Source organism: Colobus angolensis, unplaced genomic scaffold (assembly GCF_000951035.1).
Source record: "Colobus angolensis palliatus isolate OR3802 unplaced genomic scaffold, Cang.pa_1.0 Scaffold70, whole genome shotgun sequence".
NCBI classification, from domain to species: Eukaryota; Metazoa; Chordata; class Mammalia; order Primates; family Cercopithecidae; genus Colobus; species Colobus angolensis.
Window position 1 is genome coordinate 4,278,090 of NW_012120710.1, and position 14,100 is coordinate 4,292,189.

Genomic DNA, 14,100 nt, shown 5'->3' on the forward strand with positions numbered 1-14,100 from the left:
TACATACACAGATGTATGAGAATATGTAGCACATCTAAGAAATAAGAGAACTGAAAAATTAGCACTAAACATCACCTTCATGCGAAACCACTATTACCAAATGATGTTACTACTTAGCAAAACTGAAAAAGAAATATGCATGACCTGTTGAAGACTGTGCATTAACATCTGCTTTATGAGCTAGCAGCAACTTCACAATTTTGACATGTCCTCCATTAGCAGCAGCCATTAAAGGTGTAATGTCACCTTTGATTCCCCTATCTTCCACATTTGCATGCATTGCCAACAAAACCTTATGAGAGAAAAATAGTTTAAAAAGATATTAAGAAATGATAATCAAAAAATTTTGAATGCATGTATTTATATAATGTCTACCTAGTCGTAGTAAAAGAGCTATAAGCACACAAAATTTATCTAACAAAACTATTTGTTGAAATAATCCAAATGGTTGGAAAGATTTATTTTATTATTTCCTTAGTAAGCAAGCCAGTTTTATAAAAAACAACAAATAAGCTTTATTTAATAATACGAACCTGTGCAAGCTCATAGTATCCAGCAGAACAAGCTAAGCAAAGGAGGCTCTCCCCTTCCTCTGTGTGTTCATTTACACTTCGCCCTTCAATAAGTAACTTTCGCACAGCATTTACATCTCCTTCTGAACAGGCTTCTGCCAAACTGCGGCTATTAGGGAAAGAATATCACAATACCAGAATATAAGAATATTAAAAAATTGCACAGCGTAAATATTGTTTTTGATTATTTTGTTTTTTGCTGTTTAGAAACAGAGTCTTGCTCTGTCACCCAGGAGTGGGTACAGTGATGCAATCAGCTCACTGCAGCCTTAAACTCCTGGCCTCAAGCACTAGGATTACAGATGTGAACAACCACACCCAGCCAGAGTATTGGATATTTATGTCAAATCTCTATAGTTATATGGTTTGGCTCTATGTCCCCACCCAAATCTCATGTTGAATTGTAATCACCAGTGTTGGGGGAGGGACCTGATGGGAGGTGATTAGATCATGACAGCGGATTTCCCCCTTGCTGTTCTCATGATAATGAGGGAGTTCTCATGAGATCTGGTTGTTTAAAAGATCTTTGCTCTCTTTCTCTCTCCTGCTGCACTATGGTAAGACATGCTTGCTTCCCCTTTGCCTTCCACCATGATTGTAAGTTTTCTGAGACCTCTCCGCTATGCTTCCTGTACAGCCTGTGGAACTTAACCTCTTCTCTTCATAAATTATTCAGTCTCAGGTAGTTCTTTATAGCAGAGTGAGAATAGGCTAAATGCTAACCTTAGTGATCAACAAGGATGGTTATTTCAGTATGATTCATAACAAAAAGCCAAAGATGATTGAATTCATTGGGTTTTTTTACAATCTACATATCAATGGCACTGAATTAAAATTATCAATATTTCAAAATGTTTTCAGTTATGCAACTGAAGGATAAAGTCTAATTTACTGGTAAGTGGAGAAAGAACATAAAATTTTAAAACATAAAAGTTTATAGAAATCACACGCAAATAACAGGTCATAATTATACTTCTTTTGTTTCGTCAGTAGAAAATTTTTTATAAAATTTAATTAAAAAGTAAAAACTGGGCAAAACTTCTACTAATTGTAAAGATCTATGTGAGTCCTTCCATCAAGTAAAGGGAAATCAGACAGAAGAGATGGGAGAATGTAATACTAATAAATGAATAACTGATGAGCCTTTTTTGGTTTTGGAAGTATTTACTCATACAATCAAATTTTGGGAGAAGTTTCAAATCCAGGCAAAGAAAAAGCCAAACTCAAGCAAAATGAGAGTGGAAAAAGTGGAGTAACAAGACATTAAACTGAGAGAAAAGTGTATGCCCCATAAACTTACCAAAACAATTCCAATTGTAGACATTTCTAAAGATTCTCACTTTTGTATAAAATAATCCTAAAACTAAATCCAGGGCTGTTAATATTCTTTTTATTTCAAATATAACTCAATTCTTTTATTATCCTCTTAAAATATGGCCCTTTCACTTCAGAAACTAAAGGCACCTACAGATAATCACTTTTCTATACCTCTGTTATTACCATCACCCAGATTTAAGACCAACATCTTTGTCTCAGATATGGCAAAGCCTCCTAACCAGTCTCCTTGCCTTCACACTACCTGCTCTCCTTCAGGCTCTTTTCAACAAGGCAACCAGAGAGATCTTTTGTAAAGGAAAGTAGAACATGTTGGCCGGGCGCGGTGGCTCATGCCTGTAATCCCAGCACTTTGGGAGGCTGAGGCGGGGAGATCATGAGGTCAGGAGATCGAGACTATCCTGGCTAACACAGTGAAACTCCATCTCTATTAAAAATACAGAAAGTTAGCTGGGCATGGCAGTGTGTGCCTATAGTCCCAGCTACTTGGGAGGCTGAGGCAGGAGAACAGCTTGAACCCACGAGGCAGAGGTTGCAGTGAGCCAGGATGGCACCACTGCACTCCAGCTTGGGTGACAGAGCGAGACTTTGTCTCAAAAAAAAAAAAAAAGAAAAGAAAAGTAGAACACGTCATTCCTCTACTCAGAACCCTCCACTGGCCTATAATGTCACTCACAGTAAAAGCCAAAATCCTTACAAGATCTGCCCTGTGGCAAGTATTCCTCTTCCCTTTTACTTCTCTGGCTTTATCTCCTACTCTCTCACCCTTATTCCTTCCACTTCGGCCACATTGGTCTTCTTGCTATTCATCACATATGCTAAATAAGCTCCAACCTCCAGATATTTGCATTTGCTCTTCCTGTGCCAAGACAGCTCCTCTCTCAGACATGTCTCACTTTCTTCCCTATTTCAGGTCTTTCCTAGAAAGCCATCATTTTAAGTGAGGACTTCCCTGACCATGCTATTAAAAAATGTAACATGACCTCTGCTATGGTTTATTTTGTCCTCTCCAAAAGTCATGTGAAATTTAATCCCGAATGTGGCAATACTGAGAGGTAGGGCCTTTAAGAGGTGACTGAGTCATGGGGGCTTTGTCTTCATGAATCCGTTAATCCATTCATGGATTAATGGATTAATGGGTAAATGAATTAATTAGTTATCATGGAGTGAGACTGGGTAGGCTTTATAAAAGGAAGAGAAACCTGAACTAGCACACTTAGCCTACTTGCCATGTGATGGCCTGTGCTGCCTCAGGACTCTGCAGAGAGTCCCTGCCAGCAAGAAGGCTCTCACCAAATGCAGCCCCTTGACCATGGACTTCTCAGCCTCCATAAATGTAAGAAATAAATTCCTTTTCTTGCCCAGTTTCAGGAATCCTGCTACAAGCAACAGAAAATGAACTAAGATAACCTCCAACCCAACCACTGCTTTAGTACTTTCCTTTAAATTTTTCCCATAGTTATTATTTTATTATGTGCTATACTATATACTTTATTTACATGTTAATTGTATTTTCCCCTTACAAAAAGTGAAGGTCTCAACCAGTACTAAATAAATTTGTCTTTTAAATATCTCTTCTGATTTCCCATTTCACAGGATACTGACAGTCCCTAGACTCAATGCTCTCTATAATTTTCAAGCAGGTTTAGGACAAATCCTTCCCGAAAGACATTTCCAGTATAAGTGCGTACCTTTTCTCTCTTTCAAAGTAGTCTCTGTGTCTTTCACTTTTTTATGCATATACTCTAATCTACATTATCATTTGGATTTTTCATACTATTTCCACGTGTGTATACCAGCTTTAAAACAACCTTAGAGGATCTAGTCTGGCTGAACTTAAGAACTTGTGGGCAAAGGGTATATTAAGCCTCGCACATGGCACTGTCCTTAACTAATATAAAAATGTGGCACACAGTACTCACTGCACATAAGTCTACCATCTTTCTCAAACTTTGTTGAATAAATATAATTGTCACAAATATGCTCTATTTTTTTTCTGTTAAATTCCAGTATTTTCAATGCAAAATAATCTGTGACTTTTTATTTTTGTATTCTATTTCCTGCTTTAACTGGTTTTAGTATACCCTTCACGGTGTTTTTCATTTTCTCTCTTGCCAATCTTAGCAGGCACCACATTAAAAAATATTTGGAGATAACCAATAATATTTTAGGCTAGTAAAACCGAACATTTACTATGGAATAGAAACCAAGGTTAACTGAAGAAGGGAGTTAACCTACAAGAAAAATGGTAAAGCAAGTTAATACAACGAGAAGAATGGTAAAGCAAGTTAATACAGACACAAAAATCTAGATGAATGAACACTAATAAAGAGCCAAGAGAAACAGCAAATTCATGACCTTGTTAATACTATGTAACCTCTCTTTTATACTCTTAAAAATGTTGTATGAAAACACTGTTAGACAAAAGAGAATTCTTAAATGCTATAATTTACTCTCTAAACCCAAATACAACAGAATATTCAGATGTTCTCAATTGTTTTAAGGCAATTGCTAAAATAAATAAAATGGCTTCATTTTATTAGAGGAGGCAAAAAGAAGCCACCAAGGGTTGAAAATGGTAACATGTATTAATGATTCTTTTCTATTTGCTTCCTTGAAGTATCTATCCATTTTTCTTGTCACTCTTTTTTTTTTTTTTGGAGACAGAATTTCGCTCTTGTTGCCCAGGCTAAAGTGCAACGGCACAATCTTGGCTCACCACAACCTCCACCTCCCAGGTTCAAGCGATTCTCCCGCCTCAGCCTCCCAAGTAGCTGGAATTGCAGGCATGCACTACCACACCTGGCTAATTTTTGTATTTTAATAGAGACGGGGTTTCTCCATGTTGGTCAGGCTGGTCTTGAACTCCTGAACTCAGGTGATCCGCCTGTCTTGGCCTCCAAAGTGTTGAGATTGCAGGCGTGAGCCACCGCGCCTGGCTTCCATTTTTTAATATACATCCATAATTGTGTTTATATATGAGATGGTGTGATTTTTATTGGATAACATCATCAGAACAGCTTAAAATGTCATTTACTGAGCCCTTACTAACTGTAAAGTGCTATCTGTATACAAGGAATTATAGGATATAAAATAATAAAGTCCCTGGACTCACATTCAAGTTACAGGAACTAGATCTATGACTTCCTTTAAGACTCATAAAGCAAATAAACAAATAAAAGCCTCACCCTTTAAAATGTTCAGAACTATGCAAATGAACTGGAAAATGGCCTAATTGTAAAACATTTACTTGTCACCAACACATTAAAAAAAAAAAAAAATCTAAATAAGCAAAAAGTCTTTTATAACATATTGACTAGGCCTCAGTCTTGCAGTCAGAAAGACACTGGTGCTCTGCCACTTATTATCTGTTTGATCTTAAGTTACTCACCTCTCTAACTTTTTATCTGTAAAATGAGAGTAAAAACAAAATCTATACCTTATAAAGTTTTTGTGAATCTAAATAAGACATCAGATGTCAAGTGGTTAGCACAGTGCCAGCCAGGCACAAAATAAATGCTCAGTAAATGTTAGCTATTTGCTATTATTTTTAAGAAAATGAATTCATACTGGTTGCAGCAAAAATGTACTTACTTGTCCGACTGCCCTGCATTTGCTGTGCTTTCAGCTCTCATACGGGTAAGTGCAGCAGCAGCTTCATCCAACGCACAACTAACAGATGATGTCAACCTCCGGAGTACTTCAGGATCTGCAAAGGCTTTACCATCAGCCGTGGACAATTTGCCTATTCCTATTATTTTATTTTCGCACCAATATGGACACACCCAAAAGGGAGAAACAAAGCAAAATTCAAGTTACTTAAAGCTATACTGTGTATGTTAACAAATAACCTCCAAATGGTAGAGTAGACATATATATCGGCTGCCCAGCATCTTTTGAGGAATCACTCTTCATCAGTTTTCTAATAATCTTATTCATTCCATGTGGTTCATAGGTACTTGATCCTGTGACCCTCTGGTGCCAGAAATGGGTCTTTAGCCTATGATGGGACAATTAGGCTCTGTCATATCTTTGAAAGAACGTATATTCAAAGGTTGCTAAATTGGTAAGATGTGAGTCATAAGCTATTTAGCCACTTTTGTCACCACATACAGAAAAAGACTGCCCAAAATAAAGTCAACATAGAGGAGAACAGAGACATAGAAAGAGAAGGGGACAGAGTCCGGATAAAATTATTTTTGACTCATTGACGCCAGTAGTGCCAGAAGCTAGCACCATCTCTATGATTTGGTAAATGTCTACATTTTATTTTTTTTAATTAATATTATTATTTTTTTTGAGACAGGATCTTATTCTGTCACCCAAGCTGGAGTATACAGTGGCATGGTCATAGTTCACTGCAGTCTTGAACTCTTGGGCTCAAGTCATCCGCCCAACTCAGCCTCCCAGTAGCTGGAACTATAGGCTCACACCGCCACACTAGGCTAACTTTTCTTTCTTCTTTTTTTTTTATTTAGACAGGGTCTCGCTCTGTTACCCAGGCTGGGTGCATGGCACGATTACAGTTTACTGCAGCCTCAGCATCCTGGGTTCAAAATCTTTCTGCCTCAGGCTCCCAAGTAGCTGGGACTACAGGTGTGTACTACCATGCTTGGTTAATTATTTTACTTTTTGGAGGAATCGGGGTCCCACTACATTGCCAAGGCTGGTCTGGAACTCCTGGGCATAAGGAATCCTCCTGCCTCAGCATCCTAAAGTACTGAGATTATAGGTGTGAGCCACCACAGCAGGACACCCAGCTAATTTTTAAACTTTCTTATAGAGGCAGGGTCTCATTATGTTGTGTAGGGTAGTTTAGATCTCCTAATCTCAAGTGATCCTCCCACCTCAGCCTCCCAAAGTGCTCCCAATTACAGGCGTAAACCACTGCATCGGGCCAATGTCCATTTTTGCTTAAAAATGTTTACTAGGCTATCACCTGTGAACAAAATATGGCCTAAAAAGGCATTCTAGACTATATATAAAAATAAGCTATAAATGAGTTATGTCTACAACTTACCACATATACTTAAATCATCTGAAAGTACTAATCTGAAAACCATTCAGAACTGCAAAACTAAAAAAACAAACAAACAAAAAAAAAAACAAAATCAAAAGCAGAGATGGCTAGTAACCATCTACATGAAACCTAACTGTTGCTCTTTCAGATATCCCTATAAAGCATGACGCATTCTTACCCCTAACTTTTATTATTTTAATTCAGTGGTGCTTAATAGAAGCTGCCCATCAGCATCACTTGTGGTACTTTTTTTGCTTTTATTTTAAGATAGGGTCTCACCCAGTTGCCCAAGCTGGAGTACAGTGGCATGATCATGGTTCACTGCAGCCTCGACCTCCTGGGCTCGGCCCCCACTTTGGCCTCTTGAGCACCTGGGACCACAGGCACAGGTCATCATGCCTGGCTAATTGTTTTATGTTTTGTTTTGTTTTGGCTTTTTGGTAGAGACAGGGTCTCAATATGTTGCCCAAGCTGGTCTTGAACTCCTCGTTTAAGTGATCCACATGCCTCAGCCTCCCAAAGGGCTGGGTTTACAGGTGTGATCCAGCCCCCTGTAGTGCTTTTCAAATATATAGATGCTGAGCTTTTCTACATCTGAGGATTCAATTCAGTAAGTAGAAAGCAGGGCCTGGCATCTACATATTTTAAAGGCTCTAAGGCAATTCTGATAAACAGCTAGGATTAAAAACCTTTACCTCTAATGTTATGATGGATATTACAGAACCCTGCTATCCAACATGTGGTCCACTGAATAGAAGCACTGCTATCGCTTGGGAGCTTGTCAGAAATGCAGAATCTCAGGCCCTATGATGTACTGATCCAAAACCTGCATTTTAAAAAAGATCCCCATATGATTCCGATGCACATTAAAGAAAGGCTATTATAGGTTTTACAACAAACTAGTTAACTAAAACAAAAAGGACCACTCACTTGGTAATAAACATATCTGCACAGATAAGTACATAACAGTGAAAGGTGTTCAATAATATCACATAAGTTTCATGTTTAAAGTTCTAAAAGTGTATATTTTTATAGTGCACTTTATAATAAAGTAGGCAGCCTAGATTAAGCACCAAGTTAGAATAAAAAGGTTAGGGGTAAGCATGCTTTATAGAGATATCTGCAAAAGCAACAATTAGGTCTCACATAGGTGGTTATTAACCATCTCTGCCTTTAAAATATTTTTTTCTTTTGCCATCCTGAATGATTTTTAGATTAGTACTTTTAGGTATGTTTTTATGCTTTTCTTTAATAAAAAAACTAACATATCAAATGTTATATCTCACAAAACCAAAAATAAATCTGCCAAGAAGCCTTTATGATTATAGCCATAAAAAATGTTCAGAGTAGTCAAATTTCATATCGGCTACAATTAAGATGTACAAAGAATAAAGATTGTCTTGGTCTGATAATTTATGTCACTAATATTAAAAGTCATACTATATTCTGAATCTACTACAATATTTAATAGATCATCTTTTGGTTAAATATATGAAGGCACTATTGAGATCAAGATCACAGAAGAATTTCCACATGAAAAAAATTAGCTCCAATTTTTCAGCCATCCAAGATTACTATATAACAAATATTTGTCAGTGATAGCAACAGGAACTAGGCAAGAGGACAGATCTGGCTCAGTAAAAACTAACCATTGTTTTAAAAAGAAAAAAAAAGGAAATCTCACTTTAAATCTTTATGAACTTCTTGTATCTTCATAAGTAAAGATAACTATTTTAATAAAGATAACTAGGAAGAAACCAGAGATGGTAATCTTTCAAATTAATTAACAGTAATCAAAAATTAATTCTAGCTACCCTGAATTATGGTGATTATATTTTTTTCTGGTCTTCTCCAGCTATTGAATATTAAAGTGAAGATCAAAAAAACAGAAAAGGGCTGGGTGCAGTGGCTTACACCTATAATCCTACTACTTGGCAGGTGGATTTCCTGAGCTCAGGAGTTCGAGACCATCCTGGGCAACATGGTAAAACCCCATCTCTACTAAAAATACACAAAATCAGCTGGGCGTGGTGGTGTGCACCTACAGTCCCAGCTACTTGGGAGGCTGAGGCAGTAGAATCGCTTGAACCCGGGAGGTGAAGGTTGCAGTGAGCCAAGATCGTACCACTGCACTCCAGCCTGGGCGACAGAACGAGACTCTCTCCAAAACAAAACAAAAAACAAAAATAAAAAGAACAAAATGACCAGATTATTATTTCCAAATTCTCTCATTTAATCAACTGAACAACAGAACCACAGAAATTCAGATAGAAGACACATTAAAATATTATTTATATTATTATTTCATAATAAAACTATTAATAATATTACTAACACCATTAAACTTATTAAATATTATCTGATTTTAAGATAATTGAATGCATAATTATTTTCCTCTTAGAACTTACTCAGAGGGCTAAAATGCAAGAGAAGCTCCTTCTATGATAAAACTAGGAAAAATCTGTATATAAGCTAAATATATAAGCTAAAATGTATAAAGACAAAGTAAACCAGAGATGTAACTAACTTATAGAACAGAATAAACTGAAACACCACTATCAAAAGAAAAACAGACCACTAGCCCAACAGGAGTCAGGTATTAGATGTACCAGACACAGGGGTGAGGTTTTGGTTAGAAAAAAGGGAGACCAGCCGAACACTTGTGAGGAGTAATCAGACATGAGTCTTCATTGCCAAACTAAACAGCCAGGTGATTATTCTCTAAAGAAACCAAACTAGAAAGGCTCTGGACTAGGAGACATCAGGTATACAGGAGGATGACATGAAGTACTACATAAAAGCATTAAGTGAAAGTTTACATGATAAGTAGTGAGATCCTCAGCCCCATTCCCACTGTCAGCTCCCAGAATTATGGTAGCTGGGTTCATTATTCAGAAGATAAACACTGACAGGTGTGTGTCTAATAAAATGATCCCAAGGTTACCTGTCCCTGATGTACACATCCTACAATCTTGGGACTGTGAATTTGACAAATTTTACTCCCAAAATTAAGTTATATCACATGGCATTGTTGACTTAGACAGCGAGGTTATCCTGGTGGGCCTGACCCAATCAAATGAGCTTGTGAAAGGCAGACATTTCTTTGGCTGGTTGGAGATAAGGAAGTCAGAGATTAAAAGCACAAGAAGGATTCTACTTGCCACTGCTGACTTAAAGATGGAGGGTGCCACATGTCAAAGAATGTGGGCAACCTTATGGAGATGACAGCCCATAAAAAAATCAGGATCTTGGTTCTACAATTGCAAGGAACTAAATCCTGCTACCAAAAACAATAAATTTGGAAGTAAATGTTCACCCACAGCCTACAGATAAGGAACATAGGATAGCTGATTTCAGCCTTGAGACCATAAGCAAGAGAATCCAGTCACACTGTCCCCAGATGTCTGGCTCATAGAAATTTAAGAGCTAATAAATAGGTGTTGTTTCACACCACTATATTTATGGTAAATTGTTATGCTGCAATAGAAAACGAATCCATGCTGTATAGTGAAATGCACCAACAAAACATGCATCCAGATTTTCCAATTTAGCTTTTTATGGCATTGCTAGACTAAAAACAGAACCCAAAGATCACCAGACATCTGAAGAAAATCTTAAATATGAAAAGCCAACCAAAGTATTGAAAATGAGACTGAAATTTTATAATGCCAAAATTATAAAGCTTTGGAGAAGGAGAACAGGGACAAATGGTACAGAGACAGGGTTAAGTTATAAATAAGTGTGGCAATACCAGAGGTTTAGTAACTTTAAAGGTCTGAGAGTGATTTTTTAAACTGGAACTCTATACCTAGCTAAACTATCAAGTATAAGGATAGTAAGAAAGGCATTTTCAGACGGTCTAAAAAATTTTACCTCTCAAGCATCCTTTCTCAAGAAACATATTGGATACCTAAACCTTGTTCAATCTCAACATCACAAAAAGAGAACCAACCAGACAGTGCCTATGTGATACATAAGGAAATATACAGCATTATGAATGTCTATTCTTGCCAAAATCAGAATAAATCTGAATCTGATCAAGTATCTGGATCTAAAATAGGAAATACAACACACAAAAGCACAACTGGCACAATCCATAAAGTGAGAGAAGTGACTATTTCTCCAACAAATAAACAAAAAAAAAAAAAGAGGAACTGTTATAATTAAACTTAAGACAATTTTTGTTTAATTTTTAATTTTATGGGTACATAGTATGTATATATATTTAAGAAAAATAATTAACATTAAAACTGTGTAAACCTTGTTTGGATCCTGATTTAAAACAACTGTAAAAAGATAGAAAATAATTGAAGAAATCTCAACACTGACAGGATACTGGCAATATTAAGGAATTCCTTTTTTTTCCTTTAAATCTGAAATAGTATTATGGCTATATTTCTTTTTAAACACTCTTAATTTACAGGTACATACTAAAATTTTTATATATGAAATGGTATGGTACTTAGATTTGCTTTAAATTAACATAGGTGGAGATGTCAGCAAGGTGATAATAGGCAGGTATGAAAAAAGACTGCCTGTACACTGAAGACTGCTGAAGCTGGATGATGGATAAACATACAGAGGTTTCATTACGCTCTTCTCTTAGATTTGTATATGGAAATTTCCATTTAAAAAGGGAAGGAAATAAAGGAGTGAGGGAGACGAAAAGTGAAAGAGAGGTGGAGAAAGAAAGGAAGGGAAGTAGGGGGAATGCTAGCTTGTTAGCTACCATAAAGAAAATATAAAAAATAGAAATAATTACACAACTTAGAAAAATGAAACAACTATTCGCATTGTATGAAAAGGTACCTTATCTCCAAAAATCAGCTTTTATGTAAAATCTACTTCCATGTAACATCTTTGAATCTTGTTGTGCCTCTTGGGGCCACAGAAAACAAATCTATATGACAGTCTTTTAAGCATTTGAAGAATACTTTATTTAACCTAAGTCTTCTTGTCTTCAGGAGAAACATCCCCTGCTCCTCTGAGGCATATTTTTAAGTAATTTCATAATCCGCATTTCTCTCTCATAAACTTCTAGAGCATTGTCAAATTGCTGGAAAATGCTAAATTAGGCCTCTACTCTTCTGTACAAATAGTTTTCTATACTCCACGACAGGACTGTGCACATGCCCTTATTATGTTTTCAAGTCTATTTGGTTAAGATCCTTTTAATAATCCATTCTAGAATTTTACCTGGATAGAAATCAAGTTTAACCATGAGTCCTTCAAATACTTAAATACTGTATTACAAGATGTTTACTGAAAGGATTATTGAACAGTATTAGGTCAGTTTTACACTATAATAAAGTAGCAGTTTACATGCATTGCATGTATAATAGGTAGTGCACTGGGGTTCTTAAACCATGAACAATTAGTGTTCATAGTGTATTTATGTCTACTTTACAAAACTTAAGAAAATATATGTCTTTAAAATGATTACAGATATTTCATTATCACCTCCTTATATTTAAGATATGATATATAGTGCTAAATCTTTGTGTGTGTGTGTGTGTGTGTGTCTGTGTATATATATGTGTGTGTGTATACTCCCTAATTAAAACATTGTTCCTATGGGGATAACATAATGATCCACTTCACAAAAATATCACAATGATTCACATGAGAAAGTTTCAGCCTACAGTCTCTAACAAACAAGTGGGGAAAATTATATATCGTCAATTCTCATTATTCAGTTATTCATAGTAGTTATGTTAAGTTGCTAGAAACACGGAATTAGCAAATACTATACTCAACGACTGCTCCTGGGAGAAATACAGCGTTAGCCAGCCCCTGCCACAGCATTGTCATTAATGCACATAACCCTGTTTTATGTGTGTTTCTGTTTAAATGTTCCTTTTTTGTGTGTCCTTCCAACTTTTATTTTAGGTACAGCGGGTATACATGCAAGTTGGTTACGTGGGTAAATTGCATGTTGTGGGGGTTCAGGGTACAGATTATTTCATCACCGAGGTAATGAGCATAGAATCCGATAAGGAACTTTTCAATTCTCACCTTCCTCCCATTCTCAAGTAGGCCCTGGTGTCTACTGTTCCCTTCTTAGTGTCCATGTGTACTCAATGTTCAGCTCCCACTTATAAGAAAGAACGTGGCATTTGGTTTTTTGTTCCTGCATTAATTCACTTAGGATAATGGGCTCCAGCTGCATCCGTGTTACTGCAAAGGACATGATTTTATTCTTTTTTATGGCTGCATGGCATTCCATGGTGTAAAATATAACTTATTTAATATATGTTGTTGATTCATTAACATTTAACTCACAGCCAACAGCAGTAAAACTCATGCCTGAACCTAAAACATATTTTTCCCAAAAGGCACGTCATAGCATTCTCACACTTAAGAACACTAGACAGCACTCTGCTTGGGTGCCATTTTAAACAGTGAGTGGGAGGGACTGTACATCATGGTTTGAGTGCTAGCTAAGACACAGTACAATAGAATATCAGACAGATTTCTAATGGTTTTTGACCTCAGTCCCTGGCTCCCAGATGATATCTCTGGACAGCTCAGGGCCTAGGGGAACTTGCCACCCTGAAGGAGAAAAAACAAGTCTGGCTGGCTTCGCCATCAAGATAGATGGAGTAAGATGGCTGAATAGGGGGCTCTAGTGATCTCCCCACCCCTCCCCAAGTTTGGCAATTATCAACACAAAGTGAGCATCTTCATACGAACCCAAAATCAGGTGAGCACACACAGTGCCTGGTTTTGACTTCATATTGCTGAAACAGGCATTAAAGAGGGTAGAAAAGACAGTTTTGAATTGCCAATAACACCCCTCCCTGATCCACTAGCAGCTCCCCACATGGTGCAAAGAACTGTGCAACTGTAAGAGGAAAAGCGCAGCAACTGTGATCCTTTGCATTGAACTCAGTGCTGCCCTGTCACAGCGGAGAGCAGAAACAGGCTGAACTCAGTTGAGGCCTGCTCCTGGAGGGAGCATTTGGACCAGCCCTAGCCACAAGGGAATTGTCCATCCCAGCAGTCCAAGTTTGACTTCCAGCAAGCCCTGTCACCATGGGCTGCAGTGCTCTGGGGCCCTAAGTGAAGTTGAGGGGCAGTCTAAGCCATAGGACTGCAATTCCTAGGCAAGCCCTAGTGCCAAGATGGACTTGGAGTCACTGGATGGGGGACAAGGAGCAGGCAACTTCCTGA

At 37.3% G+C, this 14,100-nt stretch overlaps 1 protein-coding gene across 4 annotated transcripts in view; it reads right to left on the reverse strand.

Moving 5' to 3' along the window:
- ANKRD17 (ankyrin repeat domain 17) overlaps window positions 1-14,100 on the reverse strand; it is a 184,657-nt gene that overhangs the window by 85,138 nt on the left and 85,419 nt on the right. For all 4 annotated transcript variants that reach the window (XM_011927143.1, XM_011927144.1, XM_011927141.1 and 1 more), the window contains 3 exons: window positions 5,502-5,658; window positions 534-681; window positions 145-292 (listed from right to left, as the gene is read on the reverse strand). In XM_011927143.1, coding sequence (XP_011782533.1) covers window positions 145-292; window positions 534-681; window positions 5,502-5,658 — 453 coding nt within the window. The remainder of the gene's footprint in view (window positions 1-144; window positions 293-533; window positions 682-5,501; window positions 5,659-14,100) is intronic.